Source organism: Poecilia reticulata, linkage group LG1 (assembly GCF_000633615.1).
Source record: "Poecilia reticulata strain Guanapo linkage group LG1, Guppy_female_1.0+MT, whole genome shotgun sequence".
In the NCBI taxonomy this organism is placed as follows: domain Eukaryota; kingdom Metazoa; phylum Chordata; class Actinopteri; order Cyprinodontiformes; family Poeciliidae; genus Poecilia; species Poecilia reticulata.
Genome location: NC_024331.1, coordinates 8,268,197 through 8,287,780, shown reverse-complemented (window position 1 = coordinate 8,287,780; position 19,584 = coordinate 8,268,197). Strand labels below are relative to the sequence as shown.

The window sequence follows — 19,584 nt, the reverse complement described above, 5'->3', positions numbered from 1 at the left end:
ACAGTTGATTGGGACCACTCGCCGCTCTCGCTGCACAGTTGTTTACGTGTGGCGACGCAGAAGCTCCAGCGAGAGATAAGACTTGTTGTGTCCTTTAGATAGATATTCAAACTTTAAATAACTAAAAAGAAAAAAGGAGAGAGCACATTCATTTATTGTTGATGAGGAACATTTTCTTTACTGCTCCAGATTTGTTTTGACAGGGTCTGGTTGGAGCACCACAGTTGCAGGGAGCAAGAGATTGATTATCAGCAGTGGAATTTGGTTAGAGCTTAACTCTGTGAAATAATGTGTCCAACCAGTGGCAACAGTCAGGGTTATCACTGGATGTCTGTTATAGAAAAACAGGTGCTGGTAGCCAAGGCAACTATTATTATTCACAAGGTAATCCAACATGTTTTGCAGGAGACAAAAGCAAAGGCTGCAAGAAAATCACGCTTAAAGTTGCATTGTGTAAATTTTATAAAGAGTATTTTATTTACATATTTGTTAAAAATGTCACCATGTCATGACGGTTTGTTATGAGACAGATAATCTGTGCTGCTGTTGCCTCTGAAGAAATCAGAGCCAGGAGGAGGGTCTTAACGCTGTCACTCATCCTCGTGTCCTCTCCGCTAAATGTGCTAATGGCAGAGAAACAATTTACCGTTACAGAAAAACCGTTTATCTGCTGTTATTGGTGGTCATGCTAACTAGCCTGAGCATTTTAAAACAGGATCTGCAGATGGGGGAAAAAGCTGTAGCGATAGCATAGAGCTCGAGGACAGCTGGAGGGGGAAGGAGATTATGATTGACAGCACTAAGACCGCCTCCTAGCTCTGATTGGTTGCTTCTAGTAGCACAGGGAGAAAGCAGAGGAGCTGAATTTTTTTGGCAGTCTCATACCATGCTGTCACACCATAGGAACAGGTTCAACAAATATATATATATATAATATATATATATATAGAAAGATTTTTAAAAAGTTACATGCAACTTCAAGCACAAAAACAGAAAAAGATGTTAAAGGACAGACATCACACTTCAATGTCAGTTCAAGTGGAAAAACAATGATCCTCACTGTTTGATTATTTTTAATTAGTTTTGTGGCCTTTATTTGATCAGGAATTAACATGGAAGAGGGTAATGAGAGAAGGGGGAAGACATGCAGCATCAGGCCAGGAATCGAACCTGCGACAGCCATGCCTTGGTCCTCCACACGTGGGCCACTGTTAGATATTTTTGGCCTCTTTTCACTTTGATGCCCCTAAATGAAGTCTACTGCAACCAACTGACCTCTGCCGTTTATCTCAGTGTGAATGCAGCTGTTCTGTGAAGGCCTCAGAAGGTTGTGAACAAGCAACATAATGAAGATCTATGAACCTACTGAGACATTGATCAGTTTTCCATCTAAACTGAAAGATAGAGCGTGGTATAGAGAGCTGCCCTCTCTATACCACGTGTACACCAATCTATACACGTGGATTGGTGACATGTACAGAGTGTATCCCGTCTCTCGTCCAGTCACCGCCGGAGAGAGGCACAGTCTACCCCATTGCTCCAGGAAAACTGGTCAGATCTGATTGGAAGATGGACCAACATAAATATAGAAGAATACTTGGAAGCACCAAAACACTTGTAATGGAGGGCCAACGTCTAACAGGACAGCAATGCTAAGCATGCAGCCAGAGCTACAATAAAACGATTTACAGATTTTTATCACCACATCAGTAAATGTTACATTTTTCCAAGTACCGGCATCAAGACAGACACTTTAAAACAGTAGAACAAAACATTTTGGGGGATTTTACCATCTATTACTGCTGCTTGAAATACAGATATTTTCTCACAAAAGTTAAGATTTTCATGATTGAAATTAGGAAAAAATTAAGAGAGAGGTCCAGATGGGAATCTCAAAGGTTACTTACCAGCATTGCCCTCTTAGACAACATGGCCGCCCTGAATGTAGCATATAGTGACAGGACAAAATGTAGAGAAATACATCAGCTTTAGTAGCAGTAATTAGCTTTTGTTACTAAGCAATGCTTTTCCGTTTCTCCTTTAGTTTTTGAATAAAAGTGTTTCTATCTTTTAAATTGCGTCCAAGAATTCAGCTGCACCTGTTTGATAAGTCCGTGTACCCACTTGTATTATTTCACAGTACATTTCATTTAAGCTAAAAGCCAAACACTGTGGGATGAGATACACATGGAAAAACAGGAAGATGGGAGCACTTAGGCTTAGTCACCCTGAAGCCCTTCTTCTCTGCTTCAGAATCGGGTGAACCAGGTCTCAGAGGAATGTGAGGTTTGGGATGCTATCAACCAAATAACTCTTGGTAAGGTGATAAAATGTTCAGAAGGAATAAAAAAAGAAAGAATATAATAAAAAAAAAAACAAGGTGGGAGAGGCTCCAAAACAGTCAGGACAAATTAAAAGCTAGCCTGCTATTTTACTGTTCAGTTCTGTTGGTGCTACAAAGTCTAAGTGACTATTCGGCTGATTTTACATGATTTTCCTACGGCCCCGACTCTAAGCCTTTCTGGCTCCACTTGCTCTGTTTTGATGAAACCTGGGATCCGTAAATGCCCTAGTAAATATTTTTTAGTACTTCACTTAATTCCATGCCGTGGGCCAACAGCATCTAAAGTAGGTCCTACAGGCTAAACTGTGAGTAATGTAGTTTTAATTAATAGGCCAAACATGTTCTCTCTCTGTCACACACACACACACACTTAGAGACACACAAGACACGTAAAGTTTATAACACATAGTTTAGGTTAATGATTTCATAGTGATTAGTGACACACACACACACACACACACACACACGCATTCACACACTTCAGACCCACACATCTCCGGGTTTAAAGCAATGGTGTGAAAAAAATGTGACTGTAAATGAGATGCAGACTGGCTCACACCAGTGAACCCAGAAAAAGTGAGGGAACCAGAGGATGTGGCTTGGCTTTGAATTGCTAAACTACAGTTTGAGGAGAAGGAAGGAGCCATATTTTGAATTCTGTGCATACTGAGCATCCCTGAGCAACGGAGTGTAAAGGATCTGCACATTTTCCTCTGGCTTTAAGACAATGGTCTGCACAGCAAATGTTCCACTAAAATGTTACAATGTTGTTTTAGTGTAATATGTTACACTGCATATGCCACCCATAGTAGAGTAATGTTACACAAGGAGTTGAGAAAGTCAAAATGTGAATCACAAACAAAATTACTCCATTGCCTTCTTTGTGTTCTAATTAACTCCTGCAACATTTTTCTTCTCTTTTGTTGCTTTTTGTTCTTTCGGTTAATGTTTTTAAACTGGGCTCAGTTCTACGATGCCAACCGAACAACAGTGGCTCAATTGAAGCATTTAAAAAGTCGTACGTCTGGTTCCAGTTTCATTTGCTGCATGTCCATGTGCCACTGTGGAAAAGCCCCTTACCTCAAGTTTGCACTGATCTGGGTATGAATGTTTAATTTGACCTGGGTAACACTTTATTTGAAAGGATGTGCATAAGACTCACTTGACACTGTCATAAACATAACATAACGCTTGTCATGAACATAAAGAAGTCTTTATGAATGTTTATGACAGTTGCCATGAAGTGTCATTCGCTAAATAATGACACTTTTAATGCAAAGTTGCTCTAAAAGTTGCATTAAAAGTGCCAACATTATGATAATTTCATGCCAAGTTGGCATTTTTAATGGACTTTCAATGCAACTTTTAGAGCAACTTTGCATTAAAAGTGTCATTATTTACCGAATGACACTTCATGACAACTGTCATAAACATTCATAAAGACTTTATGTTCATGACAGGTGTTATGTCATGTTTTTGACAGTGTCATGTCAGTCTTATGCACAACCCTTTAAATAAAGTGTTACCTTGATCTGAAATAAAAATAATAAAAGGAACATTAAATCAAGATAGCCTTTGAGTCAAATGAGAATCTGATCTCCTTCCAATCAGCAAGATTTTTGATCCACACAGACCGGTTAGCTGTCCATGAGGTGGACTGACTGTTTCTGCCTCTTTAAAACTCCTTAGCTGTCACGAGAATACCAGCAGGGGCAAACTGGGGCAATAACACACGCCAGGAATTTGATACCATCCCAGGCCACCACCACTGAATTAACGCAAACCACCAGGAAAGAATTACATTTTAAATTAAATTGTGTACTTTACCATCAGCAGCAGAATATAAATGCTCTTCTCTCTTAGACTGCACCCGTTCCAGTGATTTGCTGTCACAGAATTCCAAAGTGTTTGTATTGTTGGTAGAAACAACAACACAAACACCATCAGACACCGACTTTAGACATTTGACTCAAGCATGTTTAGATAAAGGTGTTAAAACCATAATTTTTTTTATTAATCAGCAAAAATAAACCATAAACCATTTTTTCAGGGTGTTCATAGATAAGAAACATGTTAATGTGATGGATCTATTTTTAAAAGTTGCCTTGTCTTTCATATTTCAGTCCGTTTTCTCGCCAGGTGTTTTGAGCAATGTGTGTTCCTGTGACTGGATATCCAAATTTCGAATGGAATAGATTGTTTTTTATTAAGTAGAATCTGAGCCTTTGGGCCCGACTCTCAGCGGTCACTGAGTGGGCCAGGCTAACGGGAAATGTCCCAGTGCTCCCAATGGCCAGTCCGCCCATGTGTCCTCATGGACCAGTTGACTTTCATGTCAGCGTTTTTGGGGGTAAAAACATTGCATAATGTGTCACCTGTCACAGAAGGAACATCTTCTATTCAAGCCAAGATAAAAGATAAAATCAAAGCATAAAATCAGTTTGTCAATCTCAAATAAGCTTTTCTAGTGTGGTTTGCCATTGGATGGATGGAGCGGTAAACAAATGAAGTAGAATTAGCTTATTGCAAAAAATAACGCAACACTTTATTTCTATTTGATTTGTAACAGAGCAGACTTAATGGGGAAAATCTCTGACAAACAAAGCAATACCAAACAACACAATTTTGTCAATCAAGTGCTGTTTATTTCTTGAAAAACAATATTAAGATTGACTTTGAATGACGTCCTTTACACTAAGATGTCTATTTACAAAAAACTATTTTTCAAGAGAGAAAACATTTATGTGTGATAAATTAACCAAGTGAATCTTTCAGTGCAAGCATAATACCCATGAATAACGTTTATTTATAAGATAAAAGCTGCTATTTTATACAGTCATGTGATGTAACACTGTGGGTATTATTCTAAGCATTAATGAAAAGAAAGGTAATATTCTGAGAAAAACTGAAAATTAATGGAAAATGTAAGCACCAAAAGAAGCCAAAACAATGGTCGCACTTTCCTGCATTGTGTTTACTTCTAGCCAACACACATAAAGATACAATGTTATAGAGATGTAAGTTTTGTCAGCAGTAACACATAAGTAGCTACATTCACAATACTTTAAGAAGCTTATATCAATGTGTAACATAAGATTGTTCAAATTAAGTTGATTTATGGCTCTGGAATCATCAGATCCCCTTCATGTTTATAACAATTAACTTTCAAAAAGAAAGTAGATGTGGTTTGCAAAAGAAATCCAGGACAATATTTTAAAATTCCCTCCGATTCAAACGGTACAAAAATGTAATTTATGCCTAATCTAGCATGAAATTAACTGGGCAGGGCACATTCATTTATTACTTTAAGCATTCTGCTCTAAGACTAACGAACGAATCACAAGATGTCAACGACTTGCAGCAATCTGATTAGAAGCATGTTCGATTCACTTTTCAGCCCCAAAATCTCACGCCGCCTTCTTGCTTTCACCTTCTACTTTCTCACACATAAGTGAACATTATGTTCACTTATGTGTGAGAACATAATGTTCTCACACATAATGTAATGTTCTCACACTACCTAATGTAGTGTAGGTACTGTATGTACACATGAAACCATGAATGCAAATACGCATACACTGCATATCTGCCTGTAGGCAATGATGGCGTTTGGGGTATTTACGTGAGCGCATGCAAATATAGAATGCAAAATGGCAAACTTTGCTTAAATCCATGTTGAGTCGCGCTCTAAAAGTGAACCCAATTCCTGCCTCTAAACACGATTTGACCCGACGCTGCAGATTTTAATAGACTGTGTAGTTTTAAAGATTTGGATAATTCACACAAAAACACAAATACAGACCTAATGCTATTTTAAAATAAATAATCATAACAGTAATCAAATCAGATTTCCGAAAGAAATCTCCTTTTCCCTAGGTTATTTTCCCTGATAAAAACAGGTCCTCATAAATTGGTAGTCTGGTTATGATACCCAATACCTGCAGAAAACAAGTATACATACATGCACACACATCTTCACGCCATCATTTCCAGCTGGTTTGGCTATATTTCTCAATTTTATCCTTCAATCTTCTCCTTCCACGTCTTCTTTTAGAGGCTCACTGTTTTCTTTGGCTTCCTCGGGCTCCTGCCTTATTACTGGTAACCACTGCGACATCAACCCAGGCCCAGTCCTCTTGACCTGGTTGAGGTGGCTGAGAGCTGCGTAGAGCCCGGTACCAGCACCGCCAYGGATGCCCGGTTCCTCCCCGTCCTGCTGCTGCTCGGTGTAGTACATCTCCAGAGCTGCGGGGGTGCAATGCTTCTGCTGTTGTAGCGTAAAGAAAGAAACACTTTTGTTTGCTTCAGGATCCAGTTACGACGGGTATATTTTGTAGATATTTTAACAATACCATTATAATATAAATGCTATCAATTTGCACACAGTATAATCATGATATTAAATGATGACGTTATGACACCTGTAGCTATCTCTCTCTTTCCTCTAATAAATTTAATAATTTTTTTTACTCAGGTTATCTTAGCGATTGCTTTGGTGAACATTTAAGTTTGATAAAAAGCAAAAATAAATAAATTCTGTGGGGGGAGGGTATTTATTCACAACACTTTTACTATTTATGTCTCCTGCTTTTCCTTTAAGATCTCCAGCACATGTAATCTAATCAAGCAACCAGTATGTTTGGAAGCCCTTTTGAAATATAATGTGACACTCCAAAAAAGTGAGGCAAAGAACTCACAGGCCTGTATAATCTACATTGTTTTCCCGTCAAGTTATTTGATGTCGAAAACAATAAATAAAACTTATGTTTAAGCCACACTGTGACTGTCTCATAAGCCCAACAACCTAAATGTAAGACTTGCTCAGAAAAGTGTGTGAAATGATGGATTTATTGACCTCCAAAGCTCACTAAACCATATGCCTCTTTGATTCCTTTTAATGTCTCAGACAATGTATTAACGGGAAAAAAGCCAAACTTGTAACCTGCAAAAACTTCAAAAGCATTGCCAAAGGTTCTCTCCTCCTTCCCCCTCCTCTCCTCTTCCTCACACCCTCCCCTTATCCCCCACCCACTGTTAAGCCTTTAATCACAGTTTAGTCATGCTGAGTCCTAATTAAAGACCCCTCTGATTCACAGGAGGCATCCCAATCTGTGCCTGACCAGAAAGCAGGATCCATCTCTCCCTTCCCCCCTCTGTCTCCGACTATCCCACCCTGTGGTTTGCTTCTGCGTGACAGGCTCTTTAGCTTAACATGCATGGCAGTGCTGGCGTGGTGCACGATGCCTCCAAGGTGTTGCTGGGAGATAATGAGTTTAGATTCCCAGCCCCAGTTTTCAAGGAATCTCTCTGAAGTGACGGTTCTGAGGGTGTGGCGAGAAACAAGCCACTACAATCAAAACCGCCCCCAATCATACAATATTCTTCCAATCTGACATAACAAGGCTTAAACATTTGTGGTAGGTTAGTGTAGCTTTTTGTAGAAAAAAATTAGGTCTGTCCTGCTATCCTTAAGATATTAATTTAAGTTTGACGCAGTGTACACCGAACCTTTAACATTACCTGGAAGTGTTTGGGAGAAAATTTTGCTCTTGCCAACATAATTTCAGAGAGAAAGTATAAAAGAAGAAGGAAAAAAAACGGTGATGTGCCTTGTCTTTGTGACATTTGGAGGAACTTGATGCTTTAACGTGTTTAAAATTACGGTGGCAAAACAAAATTATTTTCAGTACAAACCAATGAAGTGGGCGCTGAGATGTCGCCTGGTTGACCTTCACTTAAGCTTTTATAGTTATCATTATTTTTCCTGCAGAAATCAGCATTGGCGATCACTAGCAATAATGACCTTTATTATCACCATGGAGACGGTAATCTTTGGATAACCATTCAGACTTTAAAAACTAAGGTGGCCAACGAATGTTTTTGCTTCACAAAGCAGCACAAACATCTGACACCGTTTTTGTTAGATTACAAGAATGTGACGTAGGAAGGCATTTCTACTTACGGCACTGCTTGGTAAACCTATAAAGATCTTAGGCTCTCAAATAAAGACCTTTGACAAATATCAAGTAGCATCAAACTTTTCCAGAAAAAAATCACGTGGTGTGACTGCCTCTTCAAGTGACACTTTTATTAGTAGCTGCGTTCCCATTAAACAAACATTATGAAGATAAATTTACTTAATGGAAACAAAGCGACTTCAAAACTCTCACGTTATTCTAAAAAAATTTTCACTAAGATGAGGTGGATTTTCGGCCGTAACGAAATAGATGTACTTTGCAGAACTGCAGTGGAAAGATATTTTTCACGTCATGTGAGTCAGATGATCAACAGACGGATGTTACTACTGGCAAAATCGACAAAAAAGACGACAGAAAATGGTAAGAGGATGACAGTAAAGCTGTTTTTGAATGTGTTGGATCCCCAGCTCTTCTGTAAAATCACCAACTATAATTTCCTCAAAACGCTGGGTACGTATAAAGAGCCTGTTCCTGTTCCTGCAACACCTGAATAAGATGCCAACGTCTCCTCTGGTTGGCTGATAGATGATGAATTATGACTATAATCTCAACTAACTGTTGACAGCCGTCACTGTGATTGAATTGTAATGACATATTGCGCGAACAAGGTTATTCACACGAGTACTTCATTCCATTTCTTATTTAATAGAAACACAGCAACTGCAAAATTATGTTTTTTTTGACAGAAAGATGAAGACGAAATTTTACGCACATTTGTAATGGAAATGCAGCATCTGTCTTCTTTTTTCCTCCAGATGAGTAATTCTTCAACTTTCTTCTTTTTAATACACATATTTTAAAAGTCAAGGATTAAACGCAGATCAACTGAGTCACTTTATTCATCCATCTCTTTCCTGGATGAAACCATTGATGGAGGTCATTAACTACTCTCTGTTTTTCCTGTAGAAAGTACCCCTGACTTAGTGTTTCTGTCAATAGATTGATATTTGTGTTGGATGTTTCTGAAACACCTCTGCTGCTAGAAAACATACATAAAAACATAAAGCATCTATTACATTTTGCCTTGTTCAGAGGGACAATAACTTTGAGCAAAGGTAAGGGTTTTTTCTTTTTCGGTGTAACTGGTTTTGATTGTATGTTTTGTCAGTAAATAACTGAATGTAATGTAGTTGTTGATCCCACCTTCAGGACAAACCCCTCTGGGCAGGTGAGCTGGTCGTACCACATGGCTTTATACATGAGGAGGAGGAGCAGGCTGGTCAAAAACGCCAGCGTGATGAGGATCAGGCCTGTGATCTGGGCAACGCAGAAACAGAGTGCATGTATAAGTTACGCGTTTCGATTTAGAAAACCTCAACCCGTCTTTTTATTCAGGGGTTTAAGCTTAGACAGTAAACATCCAGACAGTCGTATAATCAGATTTCTACTTCCTGACATGCGACGTTGTACCTTAACTTTATCCGAGACGTCGTCGTAGAAGTTGATGTTCAGCTTCTTGATGTTGGGAACGTACAGCCTGTTCCTCTGCTGCTGCATCAGCTGAAACTGCGTCTTCGTCTTCACGATGACCTGGAGACGAGACGAGGGAGCAAACTGAGCGGTGCAGAAAACGACCGCAACCTCCGCTCATCTCCAAGGGTGAGTTTCCCTCTTTCGTTCAGCTCTAGGGTTACTATGATGTATCCAGCAGCGATCTGAATCTCTGTTTTCCAACTTGTAAAACAAACAGAGCACATTTGCAAAAGCAATCAGTTTTACTGCCGCCCCTTAAGAGGACGTTTGGGGACTGTAGAGTGTTTTCATGATGTTTCCCGACCAGCTTCCACATCAGTGGAACGTTTTTCAGAACTAAATGCATCATCCAACTACAAACTGAAGGCTTTCTGCTTTCATTATGCATTCACAGCAATGTTTATGTTGCGTGGGCTGATGCCAAGGTTTTCAGCTGGGACGAAGGGAAAGAAGCGGTAAACACAGCAAGCTCAGCGTATAGCGGCCTTATGAAGGGACGGTGAGTGTACTGGTGGGAAATTTATTCATATTTGTCCCAGAATTTCTGTATCGACTGCTAATCTGTTTATTTTCTTTCATAGCAAAATGAAATTTTTTTTTAAATAAAAGAAGCCAAATCGAAACCACAGACAATCTGTGCCCGGATAAGAACCCGTCGCTAAGTGGATCGGACCTACCTTGTCAGCCAGTGGCTGCTGGAGCTGGCTGACCTCCAGCGGCGTGATGAGGGGGATGTTATCGAAGCCATCATCTGCAGATGGCTGCTTCTCCAGCTTATCAGAGAGATTACTACCCAGCTTCACCATGGCTGCTGTGCTGCCTGGAATGGCCTGAACAGATCTAACCGACAGGGACGGACAGCTCAGGTCAGCCTGATTCGGTTTGTGAGTTTTTTTATCCAAATGCAGAACAAACACACACAAAAAACACAAGAAAGTAACGGAATATGGTAATATTATGCAAGTCAGAAAGCAGAATCAGATCAGATTCACAGATGAAGCTCAGGACCAGCTGCTAGTGTACTTTCTGTGAGTTTGTCAGCTCCTCTGCAGATATTTTCACACAGACGAAGGTAGGCAAGTCGCAATTAGCAATAAATCAATGAATCGCATGATGAATTAAAACGAGTTTAATTTCTATTTGAGTGATTTGTTGTTTTTCTCGTTTTGCTCTTTCTACTAAACTGTATGGAAAAAGTCTTCAGTCTGCTGCTTTGGTCTCAACTATTCCTATTTCAAAGAACAATTTAGTTTACAGAGTTGTCAGTGTCCATTTTGTTTGATGTTTCTGTTCTGTTTATTTATTTTGGATATTTCAAATGTCTCCCAGTTCCAGTGTTAAATTTCCATTAGAATTGAAAGTTTATTATCATTAAATACTTGAAAATGGTCTCCAAACAGCAATATTATTGTTTATTGCAATGACTTCTGGGACAATTTATCGTCCAGTGATATTGTTTCATCTTGGCAGGCCAGTGCGCATGGCTTGCAAAACTATATTAAGAGACATGAAAAATATGATGCTGAGCTAGCATATCAGAGTTTTCCCCAATCATCTGTGTCATGTCACCTGTTCTATCCTCAGATACAACAGCTGAAACAATATTCATTAAATATTATGTTGTTAAAAGCAGTGTGCTAACTTTATGATTTTTTTACACTTTTCTACAAGCATGTAACTGGAACCACAGCATGCTATCACAAACAAATGATCAACAAGTCATATTAAAACAGAGCACACACAAAAGATTGCCGGCCAACCAGTTGAAAAACTTCATGAATCTTCCTACAGTAATAAAATGGTAAGATTAGCTTTTAACATTCCTTCAACCATCAAGTCACAGATATGGGCTCCACGGTTTATAAGGTTAAGCTGAGAAAATCTTTAGTACATCAGTATATCCTAATGCTGAACATAATCATCTGCTCATTGCACCATGTTTACTTTTGATTCTGTCGCTATCTGCATATAAACAATTGTTTTGCGACACAAGACAAAGTTTAGACTTGCTCTTATAATGAAGAAATATTGTATTGTTTCGTAAACCAGCTAACGCTAGCTTTCATGTTAGCAAACTTCTTTACGTAAAAACATTGTCAGCTGGAGCAAGATGTAAGTTTATTGACAAGCATAGCTGCTTGTTTGGATGGATTCATATTGGAAATAAATGATAAATTGATACAAGTTGGTGATATAATATCTGTTTTAGTGAACTTTGTGTTTCAGCAGCATGCTAAGGCTAACAACAAGCTACCGTCAGGAAAAACAGACAGAAGTCTTAAAAATTAATGATAAGTTTGCCACAATACTGTCCACTTGCAGATTACTTGTGTCTCTTGCTTTTATCATACTTAAACATTTTTGAACATCAAACACATTTTAATATCAGGAAAGATATTGAATAAACTCAAAATATATTGTTAAATCCTAACTTAACTCTGACTACATTTTTGGTTAAATTTCATGAACCACGCACAATTCAGAGGTTTTACATTAAAGAAAAAATGTCCTTTCATTTTCTATTCAGATTTATGGGATCTTCCAAAGGTTTTTTTTTAGGGAAAAACAGTCAAAGACCTTGAGGAGGCCTGTCATGTAAAAGACAGTCTTGGAAGCAAAATATAAAGGCGTGGTCTGTCGCAAAAACCACAGGATTTAAGCAGATAATATAAACCATTTATTATTGGCAGAATAAAATAAAATAAAATAAAAGTGTGGCTGATGGATGATTCAGTTAAAACTGAGCAAAACAAATCCAACTGTGGTAGAGAGAATTTCAAAAACGCCGTGTTGTAATTTATTGGTTTAAACGGAAATTACTTTTATTATAAACTGACACCATATAAATGAACCGAATCGAGTCTAAATTAATTTAGTGTTTCCAGGTAATTCCAGTGTTGATGGCATGTTGACTAACCATCCCGGTTTCCTCACGCCAGCAGGCTGAGGCAACTTCCTGTGCGTCATAAACAAAGGGAAAGCAGCCATTTTTGTGCATCACAGTCGAGAAGAAATGCAGCAGTTTTGTGCCAAAGCTTTAATCCTGATGTAAATTCCAGGCACACAGACAGAGTTGTTACATCTTCTGGAGGAAATGGACAGAACGGGGAGTTTTCTGTCTTTCTCAGGCGAAAGCTTCATGGAAAATCTGCTGCTGGTGGAAATATTTGGAAGCATGTTGATTTATAGGTTATTTTCACATATCAGGGCTGAGTCTTGCTCTCAGAGTTTTCAGTGAATATCAAGCAATCTCCTGAAATACTTCTTTTAAAAAGCTGCATTGTGTAAACACAGGTAGCTGTGGACATTTTGGCTCCATTCCCGCCAGTTTTGCCATTAAACTTAATCAACAACAGAAATAATTTATGACTAAAGGCAGAATCCTCAGTCTCAGCTCACAGATGTGAAGTTTTGAATATTTCCTCAGCTGCCATCTGTCCAACCTTTGCAGACGTTGACATGTGTTAAAGCCTTGCAAAAGCGTTCATACTCCCTAAACTTTGCCACATTCTGTCACGGTGAAAACCAATAAATGTGATAGACCAAGACAACGTGAAATGGGAAGGGGGAAAAAAACACTTTTAGGGGAGAATTAATCAGAGTAACAAATAGGTCCATAGTAACATAGTAGTATCTGGAGGAGCTGCAGATCTCAGAGGAAATAAGTCATAAAAATACAAACTTGTTAGCCAAAAACCATGTAGCGGACACAGCAAACGTGTGGAGAAAGACTCTCTCTCTCTGGTCAGATGAGGTTGAACTGTTTCATGTACAATGCTGTGTTGGGGTGGAAAATGTGGCACATTGCCTTGAACACTTAAAAGTAACTTTTCAGCAAGATATAGAAGCTTGTTTTAAGTCAATAACTAGTTAATCTGTTATAGTTGGTGCAAGATGAAAACCTAAATACAGACACCCAGTCAGATGAAGGTAGATTTAATAAAGGCGAGAGTTACAACGACCAGGCCACAAGAGAGACAACAGCAGAATGAAACTGACAAAATGGAGCTTAAATACTGGTGAGTTTGATCACTGGATGGAGAACCGGTGGCTGGTCAGCAACAGGCTGAGAGACGAGGAGGAAGCGAGAGAATGGCTCAAAGGGAGAACAAACTGGGGAAGCAGCAAAACGAAAGTGAAGAAATGAACTAAATACAGGATCTAAATAATACAACATCTAAATRAACTAAGAGCAAACTGAACTGAAACAGACTGAGCAAACCAAAAACGAATAATCTAGATCTGGAAGATAAAAACAAGAGAGCAAATCCAAGAATCAGAAAAACGATTTAACTAACGGAGGGAACAAACTAGGATAAGGGAAAGTACAAATAAGACATCAATGCAAGGAAATAACAGAAACCAGCAAGTCCAAACAAGAAAGTGAAAAAAGTACTAGTTATACATGAAGTAATCTTTCAGTGGAACAAGATATTTTTTCATGTAACTTATAACATTGTCACCTTCCTAGAATAATGGCTTAACTTTTTCCCCAAAAGATAATTTAGGTAAAATAAAATATATATCAATTGTGGGGAAAAAAAGTGACTTAGGCCATTATTTTAGGAAAAATGTTTTGTTTTGTTCCACTGAAAGATTGTTTCACTTATATTTTGCACTTTTTCATCAATATTAAGAAATGACTGACTTCAAACAAACTCTTTTATTGTGCTGAAAAGTAACTTCTGTCAGTTCTGTCTTATTTCAAAACAAAAATAAGACATAGCTTATTTGTCTTGGATTTGCACTAAATCTGACTATTTAGTGCAAATACAAAGACACTTACATTATAAACTAGAGTAAAAAGACTTGGTAAGAGTTTGTGTTTCAGCAGTGCGTGAAGAGGCTTTTCCAGACCAGGGACAAGGAAGATAATTAGAGCTGGTGGAAAGAAGGATGAAGCTAAATACTGGAGGAAAACCTGCTACAAGCTGCAAAAGTCCACATCAGCCGAGAGTTACAAAGCGAATTCCTGTGTTCTAATGGCCCAAAGTCCAAACCTAAATAGAATTTAGAATCTATTCATGGATGTAACCTGATAAAATGTGGACAGACTGAGTAAGAATGCTTTAAGTGAGCACCGTTATATAACGATGTAATGAAGAGCTTGAGGAACTGTTGGACTTGGGATTTTGGCAAAGTTGTCCAAATAGCAGAACCTTCTGGAATATAAAGCCATTGTTCCAACGACTGCATGTTTAATAACGCAGTGAAACTCAAAATCATACAGCCTGGAGACAAACACCATCAGACAGCACAGCCTGCTCTTCCTTTCTACTCAAACAACCTGAGGTAGTAAACATGTTTCATAACTAGTGAGTGATTCATGATCTTATGCCACATCTTTTCCTATAATATCTTATTCTCAATGTATTTCTCTCTCTCTCTCTGATAGTGATTCCATTTCAGTTTTTTTCATAAAATGATCATCTAATAGCGGAGAGAAGAGATGAGCCACTTATCTCGTTCACACAGTGCAACACAACACCTTCCCCCAGCCAAGGACCCCACCGGCCCAATGACGCCAGTGACTCACAGCCATGATACACAAAGCAGGAGGAAGAGAGCCGCCGTCCACCAAGGGCAGGAAATGTGCTTTTAATGACGCAGGACCAGATACCGGAGCTTCCCGTCGCCATGACGGTGAACATAGTGCTTGTTGGAGACATACAGTGCCTCACAACAGGATTATAATGCCGCGTGAACTTTGGTTCCTCTTTGTCACGTTACGGTCGCAAGCGTCTGAGTGTTTAATGGAGGTGACAGACCAACACAAAGTACTGCATTGTTGTGAAGTAGAAAGAAAACTACTTGTGGTTTTCACAGCTTTTTACCAATACAAATCTGAAAAAAACTGTTAATCGTCATATGGAGTGAAGTGAATCAGGTTAGATTAAAATCTCTAAGTAATTCAATTTAATTCAAATTCAAGAATACAATATTAATCCCAAAGGAAAATTAGATGTAGTTGTACCTCCTATTATCCAAGGTTCTTCAAAGAGTTATTACAGATGGTAATGGCTGAGGGCAGGCAGCACAGAAATAGCTTATCAACGACAGTATCATGAACCGGATGGTCAGGGTTGTCCGTAATTTTTATGATCTTATATAGAATCTCTCTTTGCATCGTCCTCTCCAGAGGTTTCAGATTCGTCCCCCAGAACAGAACCAGACTACTTTATCAGCTTGTTGCCCCAACAAATGTTGGCAGAAGAGATGATGCTCTTAACAACAGACAGATAGAAGATCAAAATTTGAAGGATCTTCCTCAAGAAATCCATTCTGCTCTTTCCCTTCTTATAGACGGCCTCACCAGTCCAGTCTTTTGCCAGGATGAACACTGAGGCATTTATATTCCTCAACCACCTCCACTTCTTCTCCCATGATGGTTGTTGCTCGAACCCTGTTTCACCTGAATCAACAATCATCTCCTTTTGTTTTGTTCACATTTAAGATGACACAAATCGGTCCACCAGCTCTCTGCACTCAGCCTCTTGTCCATCTCTGATACACCTGACAACTAGAGTCATCTAAGTATTTGCAAAACTCAAACTTGTGCTGGAAGCCTGAAGTGTAGAGAGTGAAAAGGAATGGTGAGAGTACAGTGCCCAATGCTGCACCTGTGTTGGACACACGGTCCTTCAGTCTCACAAACTGCTTTTGGTTGTGAGGTAGTCATAGAACCAGGCGATTGTTGAGGCTTCCACCTGCGTCTTCTGGTGTTTCTCACAGAGCAGATCAGGCTCAATTGTGTTAAATTCACTGGAGAAATCAAAGATCATGATCCTCTCAGTGCTGCCGGTGCAGGTGTATGACGGCGTCTTAAACTCCAACTGCATGGTGGCAAAGATAAACACTTGTGCCAAACTCTACACACTTGGATGATGGACTGAACGGACCTCCACTGTTTCAGAAACTAACTTTATTTTAACCTTCTCCTCAACTTTCTCTGCTGTGTTCACGGGTCTTTATGATGAATACACACCTCAAGGCTTTCCTTTTCAAAACAGTTTGAAAACCATCAATCATTTTCTCTCCACTTAATCCCAGTAAAACACACCAAAGGCTGCAGCTTCAACTTGACAAAATGTGAAAAAGCTCAAATGCAGGAATATATTGCCTAGCAAACTTTGCACGCTGAAAGTATTTCGAACGCTTTCAAATCATCGAAACCAGAAGGAGACGTTTCTGTCCAATGAAACAATAATTTTGAGATATTAAGTTACGAGCAGATAGTTGTGGACGAGTGGGCGGTTAGCGCGGTCATCTGGTTGCTGACCGCCATTTTTCTCCTCCCCACAGTTGGAGTGAAATGTGGGTACGGTGAATCATCCTGGATCTGTGATTAACAAATGAGCTGTGCCGCTGTCAAACACTCGGTGTTCCCACACTCTGCTGCTGCAAACAAGTTCTGTGAGAGCTGTGAATCACATATTCTTCTCACTTGTCATCTTTCTTCAGAAAAAAACAAGCAAAACATTTTAAATTGGATCAGTACGTAAGTCTCACAGGGGCGGCTTTGAAGGACATGGAAGGGGCTACGGTGCTGTCCTGGGTCTTCCCCTCATGGACAGCACAGACCTTTTTGGGACACTAATCATATTTTCATACCAACATGTCAACATCAGACTCTTTATCATTCATAAGCTACTGTACCGTAATGTGTTATTTTTAATTAGCTTACCAGTGTTATTGTTGACGATTTTAACCTTACAGAAGGAACAAACTAAGTAAAAAAACTTGTATTTTGATTTAAATAACATCAGCTGACAAACACCAAATTTACTGTAAACATGTTAGGAAGTTTAATTATATTTGCCCAACAGTGGCAGCAACCAAAAAAAAAACGATACGTCTATAAGATTAATATAGAACTCATTTTTGCGTGTATAGTAACATTTAATATGCATTATTCAATGCTATTTTAAAAATTATACATTTTATCTCTCTAGCTTGGTGCTCTTGGGGGCCCCCTGGTGGAGTGGAGGACCTAAGGAGTCGCTTAACTCTAATATACCTTGAGCTGACTCTGCCTCACCGTCTCCTCTTCTCTGTTTATGTGAATTTACTGTTCAAGAAAGGTCACTAGTGCCGAAAAAACTGTCTGAGGGAGAATACATTCGGTGCTATGAATAGGTGAGTGTTTTTGGCACCTTCTGTCAAGTTCTTCACGGTTTGCTGCTCATGCATATCTGAACTTGGTGCATTGAAGGGTGCTGCAACAAGACATGCAGCAGAGACAGGAAAAAAAAGGGGGGGAGCTGATAAAACACATTTATTGGTCTCGGTGTGACTTTTTACAGCCGGCTTTCTATATATAATCTGTATAATTACACCGAGTCGCAGTAGTAAACGTCTACGAGTTGAAATAAATCAGTTTTTAGCCTGTGGAGCTATAAGAGCGACACTTGATTCCTCGCAGAAACGCAGAGATGTGATGCTTTTCTGAAACGTGAATAACGGATATTTATCTACGCGACTCCGTCAGTAGAAATAATTTTTTAAAAAGCCCCATTTCAGCAACTTATTGCACAGTGGCAGCTCTCGGCTCTCTTCAGCTCCCGGGTCGAGCCCGTTTGGTTACGCAAACAAGCAGCCGCAGTGCCGCATATATTTATTTATTTATTTTAAAAAGGGGGAGAAAAACTTACCGTGTCTTTGCGGGGATCTCCTGCCTCGTCGCCCGGGAGCGGATGGTCTCGGTGTCGGTGGCGGATGCTGGACGTGAAGGCAGGTTGCCGTGGTGACGAGTGTTTCAGGAACGGGACTGCGCATGTAATAAAAATAAACCGAGCGGCTCCGTCCTCCCGTGGAGAAACAGAACTGCGAATGTGCGCGCGACTCTCCGTGGACGAGACCGTGGCTCCGTCAGAGCGTGATCGGCTCGTGGGTTTATTAATGAGTGTTTGCTGCCGCGATGATGCGACACTGAAAGGTCCGAGGTGGTCTCACCTGATCGGCCCACGAAATACAACTGAACATTTAATTAATAAGCTAGGTTTTATTTTATTTTTATTTATTGGACATAGTGAGGAGTAAATTTGGCACGTAAGAGGTTTAAAAAAAACTTTACAATCAATAATAATTTATTTAAAAAAATATTTGGAACAATTACTGCCACCTGTACAAATTTAAAGTGAGCGGTGTAACTGTGTAACTTTAGCTCTGAATCAGTTACACTAGCATTTCATCGTATTTTTATGTCATTAAAATCAGCTTCAATGATTCAGTTGAAGAAAGTGTAATATGGACTAATTTCATAATTCAGCACCGTTCAGAAAATGATGTTTGATGAATTAATTTTGTGGTCATGTCAAGTACACCAGGGTTCTGAAACATGCAGCTCTGGAGCCACATGGTCCATCTAATAATTTTGATCAAAACTAATGCAGGAGTGGAGTTACTTTAATTATTTAAGTTTCAAAAAGGTTCATCTTAACAGATTTATTACTTGTTTTCACGTTCAGGTTTACAACGACAGTTCTTTTTTCAGTTTTATGATCGTTTTTATAATTTTTTTCACACACTAAATATTTTTCTTCATTTTTTAAACACAAACTGTTCCATTAAACACAATTTAGTCATTCTCTTTGTAGACATTATGTGTATTTTTTATTCTAATTTAGATCAAATTGTTGCTCTTAAACCAAAATTAAATATTTTTGCAATTTATGCAAAGAACTTGGTAATAATTGAAGAATCAAGGAGGCTTTTTTTTTTTTACTTTTGAAAATTTTTTATTAGAAATTAGATAAAAATAAATAAAAGCATATAATACTATATAAACAC

At 39.0% G+C, this 19,584-nt stretch overlaps 1 protein-coding gene across 2 annotated transcripts; it reads right to left on the bottom strand.

Annotated features, from left to right (window-relative positions):
* Positions 1–4,967: 4,967 nt before the first annotated feature.
* caly (calcyon neuron-specific vesicular protein) lies at positions 4,968–18,664 on the bottom strand. 2 transcript variants are annotated; one of them, XM_008412830.2, is made up of 5 exons: positions 18,447–18,664; positions 10,473–10,667; positions 9,733–9,852; positions 9,466–9,579; positions 4,968–6,611 (listed from the first exon to the last, which is right to left on the bottom strand). In XM_008412830.2, the coding sequence occupies exons 2-5, from the start codon at positions 10,599–10,601 to the stop codon at positions 6,369–6,371; spliced, it is 606 nt and encodes a 201-aa protein (XP_008411052.1). In that variant the 5' UTR covers positions 10,602–10,667; positions 18,447–18,664; the 3' UTR covers positions 4,968–6,368. The 2 variants fall into 2 exon arrangements, with proteins under 2 accessions (XP_008411052.1, XP_008410973.1); XM_008412751.2 differs by having other exon boundaries at positions 10,473–10,635; positions 18,447–18,661.
* Between the last annotated feature and the right edge of the window lie 920 nt (positions 18,665–19,584).